This window comes from Equus quagga, chromosome 1 (genome assembly GCF_021613505.1).
Source record: "Equus quagga isolate Etosha38 chromosome 1, UCLA_HA_Equagga_1.0, whole genome shotgun sequence".
Lineage (NCBI taxonomy): Eukaryota > Metazoa > Chordata > Mammalia > Perissodactyla > Equidae > Equus > Equus quagga.
Window position 1 is genome coordinate 96,440,960 of NC_060267.1, and position 25,897 is coordinate 96,466,856.

The 25,897-nt window shown below is 61.3% G+C and overlaps 1 protein-coding gene across 1 annotated transcript; it reads left to right on the plus strand.

The window, feature by feature from the left end:
- The first annotated feature begins 1,285 nt into the window (after positions 1 to 1,285).
- GRIN1 (glutamate ionotropic receptor NMDA type subunit 1) lies at positions 1,286 to 25,817 on the plus strand. The gene is made up of 21 exons (XM_046653500.1): positions 1,286 to 1,543; positions 4,063 to 4,197; positions 6,878 to 7,054; positions 9,239 to 9,301; positions 10,090 to 10,190; positions 14,841 to 14,962; positions 15,033 to 15,207; positions 16,394 to 16,538; positions 16,636 to 16,719; positions 18,718 to 18,859; positions 18,955 to 19,082; positions 19,315 to 19,479; positions 19,556 to 19,674; positions 19,788 to 19,900; positions 19,974 to 20,122; positions 20,220 to 20,377; positions 20,646 to 20,807; positions 21,008 to 21,117; positions 21,224 to 21,369; positions 22,611 to 22,721; positions 25,068 to 25,817. Exons 1-21 carry the CDS (start codon positions 1,286 to 1,288, stop codon positions 25,134 to 25,136), a joined length of 2,832 nt encoding a protein of 943 aa, XP_046509456.1. The 3' UTR covers positions 25,137 to 25,817.
- Positions 25,818 to 25,897: the final 80 nt, after the last annotated feature.

Here is a 25,897-nt window from a genome sequence, read left to right on the forward strand (position 1 = left end):
GAAACGGTGATGTCACTGGCAAGGGGTGGAGTCTCAGCCATCCTTTGCCTTAGGGAGGGGGAAGCACACTCCAGAGGTGGTAGGGACAAAGAATTAGGATCCTGAGGACCTGAGAGGTGAGGGAGCCTCTGGAAAGGGGCCGAAGAGTGGGGGCTGGGAGTGAATTATGGAGGAGCTGCAGAGGGGAGAAGGGTTGAAGCAGGGGAATTGAATGTCTATCCCAGCACACACCTCGCTGGAGCAAGTGCTTCCTGGTGTCTAACCTTAGTCCCATGTGCTGCAGACAGAGCTTCCTCTGGCCTTGGTTTTTCCACAGCTGGTTTGGGTCCAGACCCCCAGACTCTCCTGGAAGATCCAGCTCAACATGGGGGCAGCCCCTGTCACCCCTTCTATTTTTCTAAAACCTCCAGGGGGAGTCCAAGTCACATGGCCAGACAAATGAGGTCTCTCCCCCATTTTTGAGCCTTCTGGAGAGAGGAGCCCCCTGTCCCTCCCCAGAGGCATGGCTTAGGGCCTCTCCACACCTCTAGGCCTCCAGGGGGCAGAGTCAGGCCCTGAAATATAGCTGACTATGGGTGAGGACTTGTGCATGCGCGTGCACACACACACACAAACTGGCACACGTTCGGTCATGTTAAAAGATATGCAAGGCTGCACGCAGTGACACGGACTCAGCTCCCTGCAGGACCGAGACAGCCAGGTCACTGTCCCAGCGACACCTACACACACGGACACGCGCGCACACGCACACACTTGCACTCGCACACACACTCTCACGCAGGCGCTCGCCGCTCCCGCGCATCCTGACGAATGCTCACACGAACGCAGGCGCACACTCAGGCGCGGGAGGCGCCCCCCCTTCGGCTCCGTGTTGGGAAGCGGGGGCGGCGGGAGGGGTAGGAGACGTTGGCCCCGCTCGCGGCTCCGCAGCTGCCGCAGTCGCCGCAGCGTCGGGAATCGGACCAGCGAAGCCCGGGAGGAGCCGCCGCCCGGTGTCCTCTCGGCGCCGGGCGCCCAGGGCAGCGCCGGGAACCGCTTCAGCACCGCGGACAGCGGCAGCGCCAGGGCCAGCGCGGGGACGCACGCGCCCGGGACCCCCCTGGCCGGCGGAGCCCGTGGGCCCCCTTCTCTCCCGCAGACGTCCCGGGACTCGGGCTCCCGGGAAAGACGTGGCGCCCCCAGCCCGCGGGATCGGGCGCGCGCAGGACGGCCGGGGCACCCCGCTGGGGATGCGCCAAGGGCCCCGCATTTGTGCTGCCCAGAGCCAGGGCGCTGCCCCGAGCCCATGAGCACCATGCGCTTGCTGACACTCGCCCTGCTCTTCTCCTGCTCCTTCGCCCGTGCCTCCTGCGACCCCAAGATCGTCAATATCGGCGCGGTGCTGAGCACGCGGAAGCACGAGCAGATGTTCCGCGAGGCTGTGAACCAGGCCAACAAGCGGCACGGCTCCTGGAAGATCCAGCTCAACGCCACCTCTGTCACCCACAAGCCCAACGCCATCCAGATGGCCCTGTCGGTGTGCGAGGACCTCATCTCCAGCCAGGTGCCGGCCCCCCCAGGGCTCCTGCTGTGCCCTCTTTTGCCCCTCCTCCCTCCACTCCCCCCTCCCTCCATCACCCTCCATTCCTCCTGCTGTCCCAGTTTCATTCCATCCTCTCTTAGCCCTCTCCTTCCTTTAAGAGAGGACCCCTAAGTCAGCTGGCTCCTTTTGGAGAAGGGTGGTCTTACTAGCAGCCAAATACCAATGTCTGCCAGTTCCCCCTCTTGGCTCCCAGACTGGTCCCCTGCCACAGTGGCCAGTCCTCACAAGGGTCCCAGGGCTCCAGATCCTGACCAGTGTGTGCAGACATATGGCAGGCAGGCATTTGGCAGTTTGTTCCATCGCTGGGTGTCAGCGTGGGGGTGGGCATTCTGGGCTCACGTGCATGCACTGAAGGGCTTCAAGCTGGATGGGGTCTGGGGACAGCTTTGTTTCTGCTTCTCCATCTCCTTCCCTTCGTCCCTCCCCTTCCCCCACCTGCAGGTCTGCCCAAGATGGGAAATGGCCGAGGTGTCGAAGCAGGGTATTCCATAGGGTGGGAGTGGGGACTGCACATGTGGGAGGTGTCAGGGCACAGCATGGGAGCCGCTGGCAGCCAGCGCAGCGGGGGAGGACACGACTCCTGAGATTTTGCCTGTCGTAGCTGTCCGCCCCTGGGCCGCACCGCCTGCTGAATCCCAATGAAGCCACGGGATCACTGCAATGCAGCCCTTTATGTAAGAGGCGGGACGACACCAGGCCAAGCGCTGCTCACACACACTCACCTGCCAGCCACGCCACATCCACAGACAGACACAAGCACACACACGCACATACACAGTACATCCATGTTTGTGCACAGAGATGTACAGACTTACACTACCACACACTCATGCACATCCGCATTACACAACCAATTGCACATGCTCACTCACATGCACACCTGCCCACCCACACATACACATCCATGGACACACACACTCATGTGCCATACACTGCTTGGCATGCCCAGCTGCAATGCAAACACGTGTGTCTTCCACACTGGGCTCAATCACACATACACACACACATACAAATGCAGGCATGTTGGGGCATACAGTATACACACGCATATCCCAGCACACACTCATGAACACCTGTGTGGTCACACGTGTGTACACACATCCTCATGCAAACGTTGGCCAGGCCCTCAGGCGAAGACTGGAGATGAGGCCAGGGGAGGGAGACCAGTCCAGCAGCTCCAACTGCAGAGGCCAGAGCCTTGCTCGGAAATCTGCCCCTCGCCACTCACAATCCACTCCTGTGCCCCAGCCCAGGGCAGCATGGGACAGGACTAGGTGAAGCCTCTGTGGCCAGCAGCTTTGGTCACATGTTCCATCTGGCATGGGGGAGGGACATGAAGGAGTGGAATCAGGGAGTCCAGGTGGGACCCTTTCTGGGGATCCCTCCTCTAACTCACTCACAGTTCTGCTCTCTGTGGGCATTGTCCCCTCAGAGAACAGCCAGTGCCAGAGCAGAAGTGATGGCAGCACCTGTCACTCACTGAGTACACCCTGCAAGCCAGGCACTGTGCTAGCATGGCAGCCATCGCCCCTGCCATGTGAGGCCAGCACACTCACCGCCCCCCGCCCCTGTTTGCAGAATCAGGTGGGCCCTGTGGCTCAGAGACGGGAAAAGGCACAGGTGGGACACATGCAGGTTCTTCTAATGTGGGGTGGTGTGGAACTGCCGAGCCATCTGCCCCCCATTCTGTCTCCCTGCCTCGGGGCTGAGCCACTGGCTTCATACCTGCCCACTGGGGCCTTGGTTCCGGCAGGAAGGTGGGGCTGCCCCCCAGTGCCTCCCTTCCCTTCCTTGAGGATGTGGTCATTGATCAAAGTCAGCCCTGGGCCTTGTTCAAGCTGAGCCGAGCTCGGCCCGCCCCTGGAAGACACCAGCAAAAGGGACCCTGGCCCCTGGGCAGCTCCTTGCCTGGCTTCTCCCACTAAACCTCCATCTGTGGTGCTTGAGTCAGACCTTCTGAAGCTGCCCTCCCTCTCGGGAGCACCAGCTTCCGCCTACCTCTGCTTGAGAGAAGGGACAGTGGGTGTCCTAGGTGTGGCTGTCAGCATGACATAAGACCAGCCCGGCCCGGCCGGGGCGGCGTGTACAGTTCCCAGACATCACAGGGACAGGCCTTTGCCCCCCTTTCAGAGTCTCCCCACACACCTCAGGGCAGCCCCCCAGTGTGGGGGGACTGAGGGGAGACCCCAGCAGACGGGTGAGGAGGGACCTGCCACCTCCCGGTGTGTCCTCTTGGGATCCAGCTCTGCCTCTGCCTTTCCCTACAATTCATGTATAGTCAGAGGGTGGTTATGGGGTGTTGTCCCCCTGCCTCGTAGGTGTGTGCTCCTGGGGCTGTGTGTGTACAAAAGTGGTGCCCCCCAGGTGCCCCGCCCCCCATTGGCCTGCCAGGTTCAGCCTCTGCCGTTTCTGATGGCTGGCTCTGGCACAGTGCTCGGACTGCCCCCTGCTTGAGCTGACCTTGTACCTTGTGTCCGCAGGTCTATGCCATCCTAGTTAGCCACCCACCTACCCCCAACGACCACTTCACTCCCACCCCCGTCTCCTACACAGCTGGCTTCTACCGCATCCCTGTCCTGGGGCTGACCACCCGCATGTCCATCTACTCAGACAAGGTAAGCCTGACCACTCAATGGGGACCCCGCTGCTCTGCTCCTGTCTTCAGACCTGGGTGGCTGGCTCTTGCAGCTGCTGGGGAGGAGGAAGGAGGGTGGGCAAGTGCTGTGCCAGGATGGGGCAGGGGCACAGAGGTACTCAGGCCATGGGCTCTGTGCTCAAGGAGCAGCAAGGCAATACATGAGCTCACGCATTTGGGCACGCTCACACACACACCCACACACATTCATAGTTTCATAAACACACAAACTCACCCACACTCATGCACATGCTCACCTGTACACACACTCACAACACATAAACTCACACAGACACAAACAAATCCATACACTCACACCTATACACACCCATGAGCACATGCACACAAACACACATGCACACTCGTGTGCTCTCACACACACTCACCCATATGCACATTTGCACGCATACTCATACATTCACACTCAGGTGCACAATCACATAACACTAACATATTCACCCTCCCCACACACACACTTACGTTCCATCACACACTCATACATGCCCACACTTACATACTTACACCTATGCTCACATATGTGTGCAGCCACATACACACACCCACTTGGGCAGATGGCCCACTGACAGGTGACAGGCACCAACAGCAAGCCCCCCGAAGCAGCAGAGATCTCTGTGGGCCAGGAGAAGACATACACAGGGAGGCTTCCTGGACAACATGACAGGCGGGCTTTGGAGAGCTGGAGAAGGGGGCTCCAGGAGGAGGAAAAGCCTGGGACTGGATACCAGGCAGCGAGGAAGCTGTGGTTCCCAGCCCTTCCCACCGCAGGGCCTGTGCAGGGTGAATGAGGAACAGCTCACGGCAGGAGGGGCCGGCCTGACCACTGCTCAGTATCATGGGGTGCTCTTGTGGCCGCAGGCTGGGGCTTCTGGCTAGAGGTGTCCAATCCTGGAGCGGCAGCTGGAAGAGCCAAGAGGTCACCAGGTTGGTTTTGCAGGACACTTGCTCTAGGTCAACAGCTCTCCCACAGTGTCTGCCCACAGTTCTGAGAGGACCCATCAGTTGGAGTGCAAACTAGCCACCAAGAGGCTAAGAGGGCTGCCACAGCCTGCTCCTCATCTCCCTCCAGGTCTGGGGCCACCAGCAGACAGTCCCCAAGGGGCTGCTTGGCAGGGGACATCCAGCTTGGTGCCTGAACTGAGGGGCCAGAGAGCTGAGCTGTGTGCCCGAAGCTTCCTGGGTTTCCTCGTCTTCTCCAAATTCATCCTGCTGGGAGCCCAGAGTCTTAGATAAAGCCACCTACGGCACAGAGGTCATCCCAGCCAGGGGTCTTTGGGGAGGTCAGGGATGGGTCTGCCCAGAGGCGAGGGGTTAGTGAGGCCAGGATGTGGGGCTCTCTGAGAAGGCCTTCCAGGGAGGAGGTTAATTGGAGGCCAGAGCAGCCACCCTTCCTGGGGCCCTGGCAGCTCGGCACACAGCTGAGACACCCTGAATGCTCAGAGGCACTGAGACCACAGCTGTGGAGAAACAAAATGTCCTGCCTGAGCCCTCCAGCCCTGCCTCCTTTGCCTCTCTGGGCACTGGTCACCTCACACGCAAAGGGGAGAAAAGTGCAGGAAAACAGCTGGTGGAGCACAGGAGAGGCTGGGGGAGCCCCCTCCCAGGGCAGGACCCCAGCCCAGCAGGAGCCCCCCAGCCCAGAGCCAGATTGTGGTCCAACGCTCTGGTCCGGCATGAGAGCAAACCTAATGGTCAAACCTCGCAACGCCACCCTGGCTCCACTCGTGGTCCCAACGAACAGCCAGTCTGTGCCCAACACATGAACCAGGAAGGCCTGGGTGAGAGCCAGACCAAGACCCCAACTACAACTCCCTTGCAGCCATGTTGCCAGGTGAACGGTGGACAGAGGCACAGGGGCATTCTTGCACTTGGGTTCCAAGGCACTGCCCCCAGGCCACACAGAGGGAGCAGGTGAAAAAAGAACCTGGAGGTCCCAGAGGACCACAAGATCAGTGTCTGTCCCCAGGGATGCTAAAGGGACTAGTGCTTCCTGGACAGACACAGAACCTAGGCTGAGGAGGGCAGAGCCTGCTCCATGCCTGAGTCCCAGCATGCCCTTTCCTGGTGGTTAGTGCACACAGACAAGCAAGTCAAGCCAGCAAGCGACAACCTCTGGGCTTGGTGAAGAGATGAAATGTTTAACCCCGAGAGTGGAAACTTCCTAACAAATACTACGGTTATGTAAATAACTGTAGAAGGACAGCGTGTGGCCCCAGAGGGGATCTTTGAGATGCTGCATGTCAGGGAGAACTTTCTGAGTCTAAGTTGTCCAGCAGGGGGTGCTGCCCGGAAGGTGGGGAGCTGCCCCAGGGGCACTCCCACAGACACCCAATGTGGTCAGGGTGCTGCTGGCAAACACCCAGCCTCTTTTTCTCAGACTCGGGGCGGGGGGGGGGGGGGGGGGGGAAGAGAATGGTGTGAGGGCAGGGGTATCAGGAAGTCCCACTGGGTCCCTGTCTGCTGGCGAGCATCCCCCATTAGTGTAAAGGGAGGAGTGGGGAGCAGTAGGGACCCCGGTGTCTGGGGTCTAGAAGCGTCCCCCAGCCGTATCAGGGCAGCAGCGGGGGAAGCGCTGGTCTGCCTTCGCCAGCCTGGCAGAGGTCTCGGTCCCTCCCACCCATCAGCCTCCGGTATCCCCACAGAGCATCCACCTGAGCTTCCTGCGCACGGTGCCACCCTACTCCCACCAGTCGAGCGTCTGGTTTGAGATGATGCGCGTCTACAGCTGGAACCACATCATCCTCCTGGTCAGCGACGACCACGAGGGCCGGGCCGCGCAGAAGCGCCTGGAGACGCTGCTGGAGGAGCGCGAGTCCAAGGTGAGGCCCGGGCGTGGGCGGGGCGCCTCGGCGCAGAGACAGAGCCGAGCAGGAGCAGGAGCAGGAGCCGGGCGAGCGCCCGCTGTGTCTGTGGCCCGTGTGTGAACACCCTTTCTTTCCATCGTGCATGGTCAGCACCACGCGTCTGGCGAGCGCCCGCCCCAGCCTGTCCTCGGCTCATTTCACTTGCTTTTGCCATTAGTCGAAATCTCCTTCGTGTCAGTCCCTGCGGGGCGAGGGCAGGACCACCTGGAGCTCCGCAAACACCCCCTCCCTCCTCGTGTGTCCGCAGGCCAGAGCCCCGCCGGACCCTGACCGCTCTGCCCCCACCCTGTGACTCCCGCCACCCTCCCAGGCAGACTGGCCGGGCCCAGCCCCCCAGCAGCCTCCTCTAGGGCGCCGCTCTCAGTGTGATGGTGACGACGACACACCATGCACCCTCCCCAAAAGACCTGGCCCCCTCTCTGCTGTCACTCATGCCATGTCTTCACACTGGCCTCGCCTCCCCTGCAGCCCTCCACCTCCCAGCCACCCATCACCCTCACCAAAACCCCACCTGGGGATATCTGCCATGCCCCACCCCCAGCCCGGACCCTGCCCCCTTCAGTCTCCCGCTCCCCCTCCTGCACCCAGTGCCTTCCTCTCCTCACCTCCCACCATGGGGCTAGGCTCTGGACTCCTCCTGGGACCAATTAGATGCCTGGCTCTAGGACACACTGACCACTCCATCCCTGCCTGGCCCCCACTCTGTGGGGCTGTGGAGACACCAGAGCAAGGATTTCTGGGGGTCCAAGTGACCCCTATCCCCCACTGCCAGCCTGAGGAGGAGCTGGTGCTCACCAAAGGAGGCCCAGGGTCTCACCTTCACCCAGCCCAGAGACCTGGGCGTTTGGCACCCAGGCCACAGCCCACGGGTCAAGTGGAAGCCAAGCAGGGCAGAGAGGGAGGGAGGCCCAGGCTGGGGAGGGCCGCGGGAGGCCAGACCAAGGGGGTGGCAGGGAGCATGCTCTGTCCGTGAAGTCAGAGCTGGCTTCATTAATCTTAGTGCCAACCCAGGGCCCCTCAAGGTGCCATAGGCCCTGAAGGGAGTAGAGGGCACCGGTTGGGGGGGGGTGAAGCCAGAGGACAGGCCCAGAGGGTCCTGGGGGTTCCTGCTTTGGGGGATTGGCTAAGTCTGGGAGGGAGGGCTGGCTACCAGCACTACAGGGCCCCACCCCTCTTGAGATAGCACCCCACACATGCAGCAGGTGTGTTACCTCCTGGCATGTCCACCCATAGCCACATGTACTTGCAAGCCCAGTGCACATGCACACATGCTCATCAGTCACACTCCACATACCTAGCCACCTGCGCTCACTCTCACAGGCACAGGCGGCCGTTCTCAAGACAACTTCCTCACACTGCACACCTCCCGCCACACAGACCACACGCACCTTCCCACGCATTGTCATGGCCCAGCCTAGGCACTCACACACAGGGATGTGGCCCATGGGCATGCTCACCCCACTAGCTCACAGCACATGACCGTGCATACACCCACACAAGTGTTCAGATGGCACTGGTCCTCACTCCCCGCATGGGCTTACGCAGACTAACGTTGCCATGCAGATGTCCACGGATGCATGTCACCCCTGTGCACACATATGCACACAAACTCTTATCACACTGGACCTCCATCACACACGTGGGTCGATGAGTGTGCACACACCAGTTTGTGAGAACAGAACACCCAGATCTCTAAGAGAGGCAGAGGGAGGACCCGGGGAGGGGGAGGGACAGAGGGGGCAGGGAGCGGGGAGGAGGTGCTCCCTCCCCATTCAGGACTGACGTGGGATGGGGTGGGTACTGCTGGGGCCACACAGCAGGTGCATGGCAGGGGTGGGGGTGGCAGGTGGGACCCCAAATGGACACATTTGGCATGGACGCGGACAGGGCCTCCGTTTCTCCCAAGTGTGACCGTTTCCAAGAGCACAGCTCCGGGAGGGAGCCTCAGTGGCCCCAAGCCCCTCGTCCCTCGGCCCCACCCGGTCCCGGCCCGCCCCGGCCTAGGTGTTTGCGAGCTCCAGGTCCCGCCCGTCTGCAGACGTCCGAGGAGGTGGTGTGATAGCTTTAGCGCCGTCATTTTCAACCGTTTATAATCTTCTTCTGTGTCTGCATATTTTCTCTGTGCACATTATTCATCAGAGTAAAAAAAGGAACTATGAAAACCTCGACCAACTGTCCTATGACAACAAGCGCGGACCCAAGGTATATATGCATGGACGTGCACGCCACCCACCGACTAGGGAGCCCTGGCCTCCGGCGCCTCGGCCACTAGGGCCGCCGTCTGGCCCAGCCGCGCCGCAGGCCCGAGCAGTGAGGAGAGTGAGGTCGAGAGGCAGGCAGCCGCAGGCAGGAGAGGGCAGGCGCGGCTGTGTGGGTACCCACGGCCCACCCACCATGGCCTCGGTCTTGGCCTGCGCCCGAGAGGCAGGTGCGGCCGCAGGAGGAGCTGCTCTCCGGGAAGTGCATGCAAATCTCTGGGACCCCCAGGGTTTCCTCGAGGAACCCAGGAGGGAGCCCACCCGCCCAGCCGCCCGCCTGCCTGCCGGGGTCTGGGCCACTCCTGCAGGGGCCTCAGAATAAGGCCCAAGAGGATCTCCCATGGTTTTGGAACAGTCAGCCCCATCTCCACTCCCGGTTGCATTCCAAAACTCTTTTCTGTTTCCTGTCCGCTGCACGCCTCTTTCTGAGTCTCGGTCCACTTCAGCTTGCATGCTCAGTGCAAAAATGAGGACAGGAGTGAGAGGTGGAAAGAGAGATGCAGAGAGAGCAGAAAGCAAGCACAGGAGAGTGAGCAGGCTGAAGAAAGGACGAGCGAGGCCAGGCCAGGCGAAGAGCCAGGAAGGCAAGTGGACAGTGCAGGTGGCAGGTGCAGGCCGCCGCAGCCCTAGCTAAGCTGCCTCGGGGTTCCTAGCGGCTGTGGTCCGACTCTCACCCTGAGGCGCTGTGTCCCCTGCCCAGGCTGCCTGCTAACACTTCTGCTCACACCACAGGCTGAGAAGGTGCTGCAGTTCGACCCGGGGACCAAGAATGTGACGGCTCTGCTGATGGAGGCGCGGGAGTTGGAGGCCCGGGTCATCATCCTCTCTGCCAGGTGAGGGCGTGCCGGGCCCCTCCCCCAACTCCACCCAGGCTGCACCTGGCCAGGGCCCAGGCAACGTTGGGCTGAAATTGAGCTTCAGCTTCCAAAATGCCCTTGCCAAAGAGAGTCCCCACCACGTACACCTGGTGACCCGAGAAGGCAACACCGTCTATCTGTTCAACCCTCCCTGGGCCCTTCCTCCCTTCCACAGGCACCTGCTGCCGCTGGCCCTGAGTTGGGCTTTGGGGATGGGAGGTGGACAGGCCCCTGCCCTTAGGAAGGCCAACACAACCCCGGTGATAGATGGGGTGACACGGGGCTCTGGGAGCTGGGGTCAGGGAAAGGGCCCAGGTAAGTGATGTGTGGTATACAGGTGAGCCCAGGTGGGAAGGCCCATGGCAGGGAGAGGGCCCGAGTCATAGCACTGAAGGATGGGAGCAGTTGGAGTAGGCAGCCAATTAGGGACCCCTGAATACCACGCTGCCGCTGGATAGGGCCTGGCCCACACTGTGACCCCAGGAACCAACCCACAATAAAAAATCTCCCTATTTGCAAATGACTAAGTTCTCCCAGGAAGGGAAAGGCCAGACCACTCAGAATGGGAAAAAGAAGAACCGCATCCCATGGGACAGCCAGGAGGGCCTGGGTGGACTGTCTGCCCTGTCCTAGAAGCTCTGCCAGGCTCCAACAGAGTGGAGAAAAGCAGCAGGGGTCACCTGACCCAGAGAACACACCCCAAACGCTGCTGTCCGGAGTGCTGGAAAGAGCCAGCAATATTCTGAGTGGCAGGGAGGTGTCCTTTCACACATTCAGTCAATAAACCTCAGAGCGAGGTGCCCACCTCCTCCCAGGATAGAGTGCAGTGGGGCCCACCAGGGCTCCTCCAGCTGGACGGCAGGAAGCAGCCCCACTCCAGAGCTCACAGCGGCCAGATGAGTGCAACAGGAAGGAGCTAATTCCCCACTGCCCCCCATTTTGCAGTGCGAACCCAGGGCTCAGAGTCATGAGTCACTTGCCTGTGCTGACCATCCAACCCTGAGCACTGAGGGGAGGGCTTCAGGAGAAAGGTTTAAGGACGTGCCCACACAAAGTCAAGGGGGTGCACAGCCCCTTCCGGAACAAGGCTCTCCCAAAGCGATCACTGCCCAAGGCAAGCCCCGCCCAGGGAAAGCCCCGCCCCAGGGGAAGCCCCGCCCAGGGAAAGCCCCGCCCCAGGGAAAGCCCCGCCCCTGGGAAAGCCCCACCCCAGGGAAAGCCCCGCCCAGGGAAAGCCCCGCCCCAGGGAAAGCCCCGCCCAGGGAAAGCCCCGCCCCTGGGAAAACCCCACCCCAGGGAAAGCCCCGCCCAGGGAAAGCTGCGCCCAGACAAAGCCTGTCAGACCCTTTCCTTTTATTTCTCCTTTGTTTCCCCTTCCCCTCACTCATTATAGAGCTTGAGAGAGATTTTGTGGATGTGGTGGAATGAAAGGATGGATGGGTGGATGGGTGGACCAATGGACAGACAGAAGGACAAGTGGGCAGTTGGCTAGTGATCTGAAGTCCCCTTCATCCGGGACAGAGCAACTCAAGGAACCCATTACCCCAAAACATAGGTGTTCAACTGTTGGACGCTTTTACAAAGGATGAGTTCACACCAAACCAGACCTGCCCAATCTATACATTGTAACCAGAGTGGCCACCAGGACAGGGGCCAGAAAGCCATGCATAAAACCAATCCGCAGCCTCCTGGAGGCCTCCATGGGGGCCAGCGCGGTGGTGAAGTGGTTAAGTGCACACATTCTGCTTCGGTGGTCCGGGGTTCACTGGTTTGGATCCTGGGTGCCGACATGACACTGCTTGGCAAGCCATGCTGTCATAGGCGTCCCACATATAAAGTAGAGGAAGATGGGCACAGATGTTAGCTCAGGGCCAGTCTTCCTCAGCAAAAAGAGGAGGATTGGCAGCAGATGTTAGCTCAGGGCTGATCTTCCTCAAAAAAAAAACACAAAAAACAATCTACAGAACCCTACCATGCTCGGCTCCCAGAAGAGGGGAGGGCACCTTCTCCACTGCTTTCCCTCTGGTCAGTGAGACCCCAAGACACATGCTGCAGCCATGGGGAAGCCCCTGGACATGGGCTGAGGGGGGCTTGCCTTGTGTCACCAGTCCCCAGGATCAAGGACAGGTTTGCCAGATGTGGCTCCAAGAACGAGGTCAGTCCAGGGAAGGGGACGTGGTCATGACAGACGTTGCGCACACTACATACACAGAGAGACATTTTCACAAACTATGTGCACACCACACGCATGCATGCACATGAGCATACACCATATAACACCACATGTACATGCACGTCATATACCACCACACGTGCACAAATGTAAACTAACGTGCACACATGTGCACAGGCACACAGCATATTCACACCACTCATACACACATGTGTGCACACACCACATGTTCACACATGCACATGCTTGTACACACTATACATGCATGTGCACTGTGTACACACCATACGCAAAGCCAGCACATGCACACACATACAAACAGCATGAACACATACTGTATACACATGCACATGCCATATACACACATCCACATGCACCCCGTACAAGCGTATGCACCATATACACACCGTACATAATGCATGCACATACACACATGCACCATATACACACCATGCACATACACACAGGCATATCACACACACAAATACCGTACACACTCATACACAGACACATGTGCAGCTTTAGATATAAGCATACACGTTACACGATCGTGCGCTCGACCATAAATACTCTACCATTTCTGTTGCACTCCAACATCTACATGCACTCATGCTTACGTACATACACATTGTACACGTCACACACTATGCACATGCACATACTCCACACACGTACTTACACTGCCCCCAAAGGCATAGCCCTCACATCAACCACACCCACCAGCACCCCTCTTGAATCTGTGCAAGGACCCTGTGCTGTCAGGGCAGGAAGGGACCCCTCCCCTCACACGCTGAGCTCCTTGGAGCGGAGAACCAGAATCCCACAGCAGAGGGCAGCCCAGCCAGCCCAGCATGCCCAGCTCCCAGGAGCCCAGGGAGGCAAGGCTGTGCCCTGGACAGTGGCAGACACGGGGCCTCTTGACCCTGGCACTTCCACTTGCCACATTTTGTACATGGTGGCTGTTGAGAGCATTTTGCAGAGACCTCACGAAGCCAATCTTAATTCTTGACCAATTTTCTACAGGGTGCAGAGAATTTGTTTCAGGAAGATACTCTTCATTTTTACCTTCCTGAAATTGTCCTTACTGGGTTTGGCTATTTCATAAAACACTTTGATGGGTTGATCGGGCTTTTGTTCACAACTCTTCTACTGATATCGATTTACACAGACACAAGCATAGGTGTGTGCTCATTCCGCTAAGTCAAATGCCATAGACCCGAATAGTGGCAAGCAGACGAGCTTCTCTGCTAGGTTTTGTGAGCACCGTTGACAGCATGAACGCTGCGCCGTGACACGTACAGGGCTGGTTTGGCTGGGCAGTCATGGTTGGATGCTCTCATCTGGGTCACCAGTGTGGTGCTGCCTGGAACGTCTCTGTTTTGTGTTCTTACATCCCACAGTAGCCTTGTCATTTAGAGCAAATACTGAAGGTCTGAATTTCTTTGTTGGCTAATCCTCGAGCATATTGTATGCAGACTCCTCAGGGAGCCTAGGGTCACCTTGGTTTCCAGGGTCAGCCATTGTGAGAATAAGCCAACACTCAGCCAAACTGCCCAAGCTCTTTGCGTCCCACTGCCCAAGCATTGGAGAAACAAAGTGCTAGTCATGGTCCAGGCCCATCTGGGGCCAGTTCCATCCCGTCAGGGAAGGGAAGGTAGGAAGCACGAGAGGACCCTCAGTGGCCCCCACAGCCCCACCTTCTCTTCCCTGCTGGGTCCAGGTCCAGGGTCCTTGACCCAACCAGGGAGACTCCAGCTCCAGAGGACCGGGTCCATAGGGGCTCACCTGCAAGGACACCCCAAAAGCTCAGGACCACGTGTGCCTGCAAGCCGCAGCCTGTGCTCTGTCCTGCCGGCAGCCCCAGCCCCGGACATCAGGGGGAGCCCAGCTGCTTGTGCAGATTCCAGAAGGATGAGCCCTTCCAGGGCTCTCCAGCGGCTTCTGCTGCAATGCTCCACACAGCTCCCAGGCACTGGGTCCCACCAGCATCTGACCATTTCACACATTTAGACATGGAGGACCAGAGGGAGCATGGCCTGTCCAGGAAGTCACAGGAGCATGGGCTCTGGGATTGACTGTCCAGGTGCAGACCTGACTCTGCTACTTACCACCACTTGTGTGCACTGGGTGCCTCAGTTTCCCCTCCTGACACAGGGATAGTACTAATGCCTGCCTCATAGGGATATTGTGAGAACTAAATAAGGCAGTCCATGTAAAGCACTTAGAACTGTTCCTGGTACCTGTGGAGCAAGTGATCCATCCATGGTGATCCATCACCATCCTGGGTCAACCTAAGCCTGCCCAGCAAGGGCTGGGAGCCAGCCAGAGTGGCTTGGGAAGCTCTGGGCGTCTGGGCCCCATTCCTGTCACCCTGCTCCAGAGGAGGACCCCAGAACCGACCGCGGGGAGGGGACGGCTGGAGTCCTGGCCCGTCACCCCACTCTGCCCCACAGCGAGGACGATGCTGCCACCGTGTACCGCGCAGCCGCGATGCTGAACATGACCGGTTCGGGGTACGTGTGGCTGGTGGGGGAGCGCGAGATCTCAGGGAATGCCCTGCGCTACGCCCCGGACGGTGAGTGCTGGGTCTCTGGGGCCGCGGGCGGGGCTCCCCACGGGCTCTAAGCGAAGGGACGCTCTCCCAGGCATCATCGGGCTGCAGCTCATCAACGGCAAGAACGAGTCGGCGCACATCAGCGACGCCGTGGGCGTGGTGGCGCAGGCGGTGCACGAGCTTCTGGAGAAGGAGAACATCACCGACCCGCCGCGGGGCTGCGTGGGCAACACCAACATCTGGAAGACAGGGCCGCTCTTCAAGAGGTGAGCGGGGTCATCCTTCTAGAGGTGGACGTGGCGGCTCTTCCGGAAGTGGGCAGGGCCGCCTTCGGGACGGGTGGGCACTCTTAGGAGGCGGGACTAGTCGCTCTTCAGCGGGTGGTCCAGCGCAGCCTGCTGCCCACATCCTACAGATACAGTCACCTTTCCCACTTCCCTCCTCTCCCCCCACCTCCCCTCCACCTCCACCACCAGCTCCACTGTGATACTCGTCCACCCCGTTTCCCACACTGACACCAGAGCCTTGAATGTCGCAGAAGTCCTGGCCTTCTCCACTGCTCCAGCCCTCACCGTTTAACACTGCAGCCAACCCTCTCCTCGGGGTGGCTGACAGCCCTTGGGAGGAGGCTTCTACTGCAGGTGGGGACTGGGAGCTTCCAGGGACCCAGAAGGTCAGACAAGGAGCCCAGGGATGGCACCCAAGCCTGTAGAGAGCCAAGGTTGACCAAAGACCGAAGTGGACGGCTGCAGTGGGGCAAGAGTTAGCTCACAGCACCCTGGACACCATGCCACCAGGGTGGGCTGGCCCAGCTCATCATTAGACACCCCCCCACACACACTGAGTAGCATGTTGGAGAAACATGGTTCATGTTGCCCACAACAGGAACACACACAACTGCAGGTACAGGCAGCACACATGCACACATGCACGTCCATGTGCACACAGACAGACTCAGACAGGCACATGGCACACACATATGTGCCACAAGTACACGCGTGGGAGTGCATCCCACACAAGGATCACATGTGCACACAGATATGGCCAGATGGGCACACCACGTGTGTACACACACACAGAGATGTGCTCATGCAGGGAGACAGGACTTCAGCCCTGCCTCCCCCACTCACTGGCAAACGGGCCACTGAGTCCTCCCCGGGCTTCTGCCTCCTCATCTGTAAAGCAAGAACACCTGCTGTGAGGATCAAACATCCCAACCCACAGAAATCCCTCGAAACAGGGTCTGGCACCCAGGACTCAATGGGCTGCTAGAACTGTGCTGTCCATCTGGTACGGGCAGACAGGCACACCATCCGTCAGACTCACAGCAGGAGGGTCTGACATCTGCCAATCTTTCCTTCTTGGGACTGGGGCAGAAGGAGGGGCTCAAGCTTCTCGGGAGGCCAGGGAGACAGCGCGTCCCTGATAAGTCTATTCCAATGTCCTGTCCAGAGTCCTGATGTCTTCCAAATACACCGATGGGGTGACTGGCCGCGTGGAGTTTAATGAGGACGGGGACCGGAAGTTTGCCAACTACAGCATCATGAACCTGCAGAACCGCAAGCTGGTGCAAGTGGGCATCTACAATGGCACTCACGTAGGTGGGGGTCATGAGGGGGTGGGGGCTGGGGCCTTAGGGTCCTGGGGCCAAGACCCCTGCGTGGCCACCCTCCATCTCATACTCCCACCCCCAGGTCATCCCCAATGACAGAAAGATCATCTGGCCAGGCGGAGAGACGGAGAAGCCCCGAGGGTACCAGATGTCCACCAGACTGAAGGTGGGGGGCCTGCCTCAGCTCCACACCCTGAACACTCCATCCAACCCCTCAGGCCCAGAGAAGGAGACAGTGAGGCCAACGAAAGTGACTATAAGAAGTGGGGATGGGACCAGCACCTGGCTGCCATCAAACACACCTGGCACCGCAGAGAAAGCAGGGAGAGCAGGTGGAGGGAGGAGAGGAAGCTACTCACCCCTCATCCCATGGACTCTCTCCAATGCCCCTCCTCACCCAACCCCACTTAAGTCTGGGGAAGCCCTGTGGGGCAGGACTCCCCTGGGGATGAGCTGATGGAGGACAGAGGGACAGATGGGTGGTCATTCTGTAGATTTCAGCTTCAGCACTCTCTATCCTGAGTCCTGGCCCTGGGGATGCCACCTCCACATCCTTATCACTCCTCCAGGTGGTCCTAGCCACCTCCTGCCCAGCCTTCAGGACCTCCTGCCATGACTGGGTCAAACTGCCCTTTTGACCCTGGCCTCCCTGCCTTCCCCATGGCTGGCCATTCCCTCCTTTGCTCCCTCCCTGGGCTGGCCTTATCTCTCATGGCTTCTCTTCCTTGGCCTGACTCCTTCCTGCTCCTTTGGGCTCATCCCTGGGCCGCTCTACCCTCCCTACGTCCCTCCCTATGCTGACCCACACCAGCGTGAGACCAGGACCTTCAATCTCCAAGGGCAAGGACTCTAAGTGCAATCTGCCCAACCAACGTGCCCCAGTGTCCCCAAGTCTTCAAATGTCTCTTGGCCCTATTTGATTTCTGAGCCCACACCCCGGGGCCTCTCACCCAGACCCCTTTGTCAGCACCTGCCCAGGGGTCACAACCCTTTGTGACAGACAGACTGGGCTTTCCCAAAGCCAGCACGGCCTCTCCTCGAGTTGGAAATCCTGAAAATAACAGCTCAATATGATAACCAGATGGCCGCATCCAGGCTGTTTGATGCAGATGGCTCGTTTTCACTTTTCTTTCTTTCTTTCTTTTCTTTTTTTTTTTTTGTCTCATTGACTTTTTAAAGGCACAAACATATATTCTTGTGTAACAGAAAAAAATGATGAAAGATTAAAAAGCAAATAAGCTCCTTCAGGGGTTCCCAATCCCCCGGGGGAGAAGCCAAAATGCTGTCGTCATGGCTGAGGCTCACCCTCCCCCAGCCCCCAGTGGAGGGTGCCTCTCACACCATCCCTGCTTACTTTGTAGGCTCAACTCCCACATCACCTCCCCTCGGACGCCTCGTCAGCATGTGGTGCTCAGTTCAGCCCCCTCTGCCCCATATCTGTCCTCCCCACCCTCAGGCTACGGGTCCCTGAAGTCAGGGAGAGAGCCCCAGTATGAGCCCCGAGGGGCCCCTGCTCTGAAGAGGCAGGCCATGGAAGACGGGGCAGCATCAGCTGTGGAAGAGGGAGGAAGGACCGATGATCAGACAGGGACTCACTGCTGGGGAGGATGAGGGCCAGGTGAGGCCAGGTGATCAGACAAGGGTGATCCCCATGGGTCCCAGGTCCTGTGCAGGCTCTGAGTGGGTGTCGGTGGACATGCCCCCATGCTCATGGGTGCCACGGGGCAGGGGGCAGGCTCTGGTCTAGCACGGGGAGTTTCTCATCCCTGAGAAGTCAGAGACGGTGCCCAGGCAGACGGGACATTCCACCAGGCTCCTCTGATGGAGGGAAGGATGTGTAAGCCAAGACCCCAAGGAAAAGTGGCTAAGGGCAGAGTGTTTTGGGAGGCTGTGTGCCTTCTGAACGCTGAGGTGGCATGGGTGGTCCGGGGAGTCTGGGGCCACCCCTGAGGGCAGCAGGCAGGTGATGCTGACTGTGGCCGAGGAGAACGTGGACTGACCACCTGAAGCCAAGCAGGGAGGCTCCAGAGAGCGGCAGAGGCGGGAGGTGGGGGAACGTCAGGGATTTGGAGGGGCTGCAGGGGAGAGTGGGCACTGAGAAGAGGACAGCGCCCCGGGGCAGCCCAGGGCGGGTGGTGCAGGCTGGGTCTCCTCTCTCGCCCAGATCGTGACGATCCACCAGGAGCCCTTCGTGTACGTCAAGCCCACACTGAGCGACGGCACGTGCAAGGAGGAGTTCACAGTTAACGGGGACCCGGTCAAGAAGGTGATCTGCACTGGGCCCAACGACACGTCGCCGGGCAGCCGTGAGTGCCGGGCTAGGGAGCTGGGGCGCGGGCGCGGGGCGGACAGCACAGGCCGGAGCCCCGCGGTTACACTCTCCCCCACCCCCCGCACCCAGCACGCCACACCGTGCCTCAGTGCTGCTACGGCTTCTGCATCGATCTGCTCATCAAGCTGGCGCGGACCATGAACTTCACCTATGAGGTGCACCTGGTGGCCGATGGCAAGTTCGGCACGCAGGAGCGGGTAAGCGTGGATCCTGAGCCGCGCGGACCCGGTCTTGCTAGGGCACGGCCTTGGCTGGGCGGGGCCTGCAGGTGGGAGGGACGGGGTGGGCGTGGTCTGCTGTTGGATGGGCGGGGCCTGCGAGCTAAGGCGGAGTCTGGAGTGGGCGACCCCTGAGATGGGCTAGGGCGGGAGCCTGTCGCGGGAGTGGCGCCGACGGTGTCCGCGTCCCCACCGGCTGTATCGCCCACAGGTGAACAACAGTAATAAGAAGGAGTGGAACGGGATGATGGGCGAGCTGCTCAGCGGTCAGGCGGACATGATCGTGGCGCCGCTGACCATCAACAACGAGCGCGCGCAGTACATCGAGTTCTCCAAGCCCTTCAAGTACCAGGGCCTGACCATTCTGGTCAAGAAGGTGGACAGGGGTGCGGCGGGGGCGGGGTGGAGTCCTGGGAGGGCCCGGGCGGCGCTGACGGCCAGTCCACCAACAGGAGATACCCCGGAGCACGCTGGACTCGTTCATGCAGCCCTTCCAGAGCACACTGTGGCTGCTAGTGGGGCTGTCGGTGCACGTGGTGGCCGTGATGCTGTACCTGCTGGACCGCTTCAGGTGAGCGCGGCCCGCGGGCCGGACACTTCCACTTGCGGGGCTGGCGCAGCGGATGAGGGGCGGGGCGGGGCTGCCTCTCCCGCCCTCTCCCGCCCGCCCTCTGCGCCCCGCAGCCCCTTCGGCCGGTTCAAGGTGAACAGTGAGGAGGAGGAGGAGGACGCGCTGACCCTGTCTTCGGCCATGTGGTTCTCCTGGGGCGTCCTGCTCAACTCGGGCATTGGGGAAGGTGAGGCCAGGCTCGGGCCCCGTCCCTCTCCGCCCGCGATTGCTCGCACGGAGCTCACCGTCTCTGCCCACAGGCGCCCCTCGAAGTTTCTCGGCGCGCATCCTGGGCATGGTGTGGGCCGGCTTCGCCATGATCATCGTGGCCTCCTACACCGCCAACCTGGCGGCCTTCCTGGTGCTGGACCGGCCCGAGGAGCGCATCACCGGCATCAATGACCCGCGGGTGAGACCGGCGCGCTGGGGGGCGGCGAGTGAGGTCCGAGGGGGCGTGCCCTGGGCGGGGCCTAGAGCAGCCTCGAGCCCCGCCCTCTACCCCGCAGCTGAGGAACCCCTCAGATAAGTTCATCTACGCGACGGTGAAGCAGAGCTCGGTGGACATCTACTTCCGGCGGCAGGTGGAGCTGAGCACCATGTACCGGCACATGGAGAAGCACAACTACGAGAGCGCAGCCGAGGCCATCCAGGCCGTGCGGGACAAGTGAGGCGAAGGGGAGCGAGAGGACGGGACGGCGTGGGGGGTCCACAAGCGAAGGGACGAGGAGGGCCAGGCGGGACAAAGGAGAGGGGGGCCGGACAAGAGGGGCGTCCACCGATACAGGAAAAGTGAGCGTGTCCAGGCTGGATGGGAACCACAGGAGGGGAATCGAGGTTTCCAGGCTGGCAGGACGAAGTAGTGCACGCGTGCGTGCGGGAGCGAGGGCAGCCCGACTGTGCGGGGCTCCTGTGACCCCTGCCCCTACCCGCAGCAAGCTGCATGCCTTCATCTGGGATTCCGCGGTGCTGGAATTCGAGGCCTCGCAGAAGTGCGACCTGGTGACCACGGGCGAGTTGTTCTTCCGCTCAGGCTTCGGCATCGGCATGCGCAAGGACAGCCCCTGGAAGCAGAACGTCTCCCTGTCCATCCTCAAGTGAGTCAGCCTCGTCTGCCCTCCTCCATGCCTCTCCAACAGCCTCCCCAGTGCCAGACCCCACCACACAGGTGCTGCCCCACCCAGGCCAGGCCCCGCCCACTTCGGACCCCGCCGCGCACGCCCTCCCACTTCCGCCTTCTTCTCGCCTCGGAGGCCTCCCAGCTCCGGGCCCTGGCTCACACGCCCCGCCCACCCAGGTCCCATGAGAACGGCTTTATGGAAGACCTGGACAAAACGTGGGTGCGGTACCAGGAGTGTGACTCTCGCAGCAACGCCCCTGCTACCCTCACCTTCGAGAACATGGCAGGTGGGTCCGCCATTCCCCTCAAAGCCCCTCCCGACACTGTGTGGGTTCTCCAGGGGGCCCGCAGCCTGGCCAGACAACCGCTGAGGGGCTGGGTCCTGGCCCACAGGGGTCTTCATGCTGGTGGCTGGAGGCATCGTGGCAGGAATATTCCTGATCTTCATTGAGATCGCCTACAAGAGGCACAAGGACGCTCGCCGGAAGCAGATGCAGCTGGCCTTCGCAGCGGTGAATGTGTGGCGGAAGAACCTACAGGTAGGGCAGGCCACCCTCCGAGGCCTGGTGCCCATGGCCCGGCCTGGCCCCGGCCCCCCTCCATCCCCGCAGGCCGAAGCGCTGGCTCTGACTCCCAGGAGCTCATGTGGGCAGGACTGGAGCTAGGAGCCATGGCCAGGGGCAGCGCTGGTGCGGGGCCGCCTGCAGGTGGCTGCCCACTGCAAAGCCAGCTGAGGGAGGCCACACGCCTTGCTCCAAGCCTCCACCTGGCCCCTCTGTCTCCAGAGTCGCCCGCCGGCGCCCATTCCATAGGAAGGCAAACTGAGGCAGGGTAAGACAGGGACCCACCTGGGTGTAGCACGTGAGTCCGAGACGCATTCTGCCCTCGCCGCCCCACCTCCTCCTCGGCACCCTCCCGGGACCCCCTTCCCTGCTGCCCTGCTGTGTTCTGTGCTGCAAAACTCCAGTCTGAATCCGCAGGCCAGCCCCGCCTGGCACCCCAGGCCGTGTCTGTGCGAATTTGCCACCAGCAGGGGACTGGCTGCGTGTAGGGTAGCCACAGCCCACCTGTGCAGCCCGCAGGCTTGTGCCCCACGGTCCAGTTCCGGTTTGCTCCATCTCTTCTCTTTCTCTGGGTGCCTCCCCAGAGCCTGTGTCCTGGGATGAAGCTGGCATGGCAGAGAGGGAGGGCCATGGGGGGACGGGGTTGCTGGAGCCCCCACACCTCTCATCTGTCCCCTCTTGCTCTTGGGACCTGGTCGCTGCTCTCACTGGTAGGCACAGGGCCATCCTGGCCATCAGACCCGAGGCCATGGTCCCGGGAGCTGCATCAATCTATCTATGGCTCCAGTTCATCTTGCCACCTGCCTTCAGCCCCTCGGCCCCTTCCTGAATCTTGGTGTGCCCCCTTGGGGGTCAGAATGGCTGGTGGGGCCGACAGGGAGACTCCTCCAGTGCTCGGAGGGCCCCTCCTCCTTGGGACGCCTGTAAACCAGGGCCACCCAGGAGCCAGCGAGCCAGGTGGATCTCTCAGGAAGAGAGCCAGACGGGACCCCCCCAAGCTCAGCCCCAGCACAAGCAAGGTCAGGCCGGAGACCCGGGTAGGAGCAGAGGCTGCCTGTGCATGTCCGGCTGTTGGTCCGTCTGTCTAGCACAGGAACGCAGGCAGGAGCGAGGGCCCGAGTGGCCAGCCAGGCCGGGCAGCAGCCCCCGAGAAGCAGGCGAGGGCAGGTGTGGCCGCCACCCTTAGCCATCTAATCACTTATACATATTCATTTTAGGATAGAAAGAGTGGTAGAGCAGAGCCTGACCCTAAAAAGAAAGCCACATTTAGGGCTATCACCTCCACCCTGGCTTCCAGCTTCAAGAGACGTAGGTCCTCCAAAGACACGGTAAGGGGAAGAACGCCCAGTCCCACGTCTCCGACTCTTCTCTCGCCCGCCCTCCGTGTCTGTGTCCCGTGCGTCAGGCGTGCCCTCTCCCCTCCCCCGTCATCCCACCCCACCTCTGACCGCTGTGGCCTTTCATCTCTATTTGCCCAGCACACTAGGTCTTCTCTCTCCGACTTTCTAGACCCCTCTCTCTCGGTCCTTTCTCCCGCTGGCCCTCGCTGGGTCCTCGTTCCCCATGTGTCTCTGCGTTAGTCTGCCCCCCACATGCCATGACGCCATGCGCCATCTTGAAGCTGTGTCATGTTGTTGGTCAGCCAGTCAGCCTCACCACCTCGGGGCTGTGCCCGGGGCCCCTGGGAGCCCAGAGCCGCCCTGCCCCGGCTCCTCACCTCGGGAGGCCACGCCACCTCTCTGTTACGTCCGTTTCTCCAGCTTCTCTCAGAGGGGCCCACCGCCCTCTCTCCCTCCCTGCGACGTCCATGGAGGGGTGGCTGTGATTTCCATCCGCCCATCTGTCTGGCCGCCAGCCCCGCCACGCAGACACCTGTCTCACGTGTCTCACCAGAGCCATGCCTGTTGCATCCCCTCCATGTGGTCTCTGTGTGGGCCGGGGCTGGGGGCCGGGCCTGGCTCCATCTGGGTGGACGGCTGGGGCCTGGATTTGGAACAGGCCCCCAGCCACAGGGAACCATCAGGTGGGGGAATGGGTGGGACCAGAGGGGGTGGCCCCCACCCCAGGCTGAGCGTGGCCTACAGAGCCGGGGCATTGAGGTTCCCGGACAGAGGCCCAGGAAGGGGAGGCCTCCACGGAGGAGACCAATGCCTCAGCTCCTGACCCCCAGCCCCACCCCTCAGGGCCAGTCAGAGCCAGGCCTTCTGCCTGAGCCCAGAATTCCCTGCCCTCCTGCCTTGGGCAGCTTGTCACTGCACCAGATGTACACACTTGGACCAAAAGCCCCCAAAATGGACCCAGCTTTGCTAGGGACACCCTGGTCCCAAGTGGGGAGGAGGCTGCCCAGAGCCGCCACAGCCCTCGGCCCAGCAGCCTCCCTGCAGTTCAGGGGTGGGTTTGGCCTCCAGCCCAGAGGAAGTGGCATCACCCCACAGGGGCTTATGCTCCAAGGTGGAAGTGGGATTTGCAGCCCTTCTCCCTCCTCCCCAGCGCATGGGAAGAGGAGCAGATCTCCAGGACACAGACAGGGCTTGGCACAGAGCAATCTGAGTCCAGGGTGATGCCCCAAGAGAGGCCCATGAGGCCTGGCTACTCTGCTTCCCAGGAGGGGCTCGACATAGGGAGGGTGGGTGGAGAGTGAGGGTCCATGGGCCTGGAAAAGTGGGCAGAGTTTGAGCCAGGAGCCCCACCAGGGGTGCAGGAAGAGGAGAGCGAGAAAGCAGGACCAGAGGGGAGGAGGATCAGGGCAGGCCCAGGGAGAGGTGTCCCCGCAGAGAGCTGAAAGGAGGAGCACAAGTCATGCAGGTGATGGGCCACTTTCTGAGGGCGTCACTGAATCCCGCCCCCCCCCCCCCCCCCCCCCCCCCTGCCCCGGAGCAGATACACACGCCCCTTAGCTGGTCCAGGTGCAGCTCACAGACCCTCACAGTGCCTCTCCGGAGACATGCGCCCAGCAGACTCCTTGCCCAAGCCACCCTGGGCACCAGGGACCATCCCCAGGCCAGCCCTGGTGCCACGTGGCATCTGGGGCTGACCTTTCCCTACAGGGATGACTGGGGGGACTGCCAGCTGGGGGGGCTGGGCGGGGGAGGGCGGCCCAGCTCCCACCCTGTTTCGGGCTGGGCACCTGCTCGGAGGGAGGCCTGGGTGGGGGGCTCTGTCGGGAGGGGTGGGGTCGGTCCGGCCGCTGAGATCCTCTGCCCCTGTCCTGTGGCTGGTCCGGGCCAGGGCGGCACTGGGAGCTCAGGGCTGGGGTCCCTGGAGGCCGCGGGGCCAGCGGGTATTGATTGTTGGTTCTTATTTATAGAGCACCGGGGGTGGACGCGGCGCTTTGCAAAACCAAAAAGACACAGTGCTGCCGCGACGCGCTATTGAGAGGGAGGAGGGCCAGCTGCAGATGTGTGCCCGTCATAGGGAGAGCTGAGACGCCCTGCCTGCCCTCCTCTGCCCCCCTCCCCCGCAGACAGACAGACAGACGGACGGGACAGCGGCCCGGTCCACGCAGAGTCCCGGAGCACGACGGGGTCAGGGGGAGGAGCGCCCCCCAGCCTCCCCCAGGCCGCGCCCGCCTGCCTGCCGGTCGACCGGCTGGCTGGTCCACCCGTCCCGGCCCCACGCACGCCCCCAAGCGTTGGGCTAACGGGCTGCCTTGTCTGTGTATTTCTATTTTGCAGCAGTACCATCCCACTGATATCACGGGCCCGCTCAACCTCTCAGATCCCTCGGTCAGCACCGTGGTGTGAGGCCCCCGGAGGCGCCCACCTGCCCAGTTAGCCCGGCCAAGGACACTGATGGGTCCTGCTGCTCGGGAAGGCCTGAGGGAAGCCCACCCGCCCGAGACTGCCCACCCTGGGCCTCCCGTCCGTCCGCCCGCCCACCCTGCTGCCTGGCAGGCAGCCCCTGCCGGACCCAGGCACGGACCAGAGTGGCTGAGGACGGGCCAGAGCTGAGCTGGCTGGGCAGGGCCACAGGGCACTCCGGCAGAGGCAGGGCCCTGGGGTCTCTGAGCAGTGAGGAGAGGGGCTAACCTGGCCCTGGACGGAGGGGCTTGGAGCAGAGACTGAAGCCCCATCCTTCCCCAGCCACCACCAGAGCCGCCATGGGGGCCCGCAGCCCCAGCTGGCTGGGTCACCCCTCCTCCAGCACCCACTCCTGGCAGCCTCGGCTCCACCCCCTCCTCTTCTTACCCTGGCTCCTCTTCCGCTTTACCCCATCCCCCCAGTTGGCCCTGCCCTTCCCCAGTAGCAGACCCTGACCCCCAGCTGGCAGGCACTTCCTAGGGGCTGCTCCGGCTCCTGCTGCCTCGGTCAGACCTCCTCCTCCAGACTCCAGAGGGCCGAGCTTTGTCTTTGCCTCCTCCGGCCTGCAGCCCAGGATGGGCCTCCCCAGACGCTGGCTCGGGACTGTCCTCAGCCCTGCCTGCCACCTTGTACAGGTCCAGCCCTTCCCGTGTCCGAGTGTGTGCCTTCCCCTGCGGCCGGTATGCAGTTGCGCGCTGCCCCTC

Excerpts from the sequence above, each read along its gene's own strand:
- GRIN1 (XM_046653500.1), top strand. The coding sequence starts at position 1,286 with ATGAGCACCATGCGCTTGCTGACACTCGCCCTGCTCTTCTCCTGCTCC. Across the intron at positions 19,675-19,787 it reads TACCTGCTGGACCGCTTCAG|CCCCTTCGGCCGGTTCAAGG; the intron begins GTGAGCGCGGCC and ends TGCGCCCCGCAG. Across the intron at positions 19,901-19,973 it reads CAACTCGGGCATTGGGGAAG|GCGCCCCTCGAAGTTTCTCG; the intron begins GTGAGGCCAGGC and ends CTCTGCCCACAG.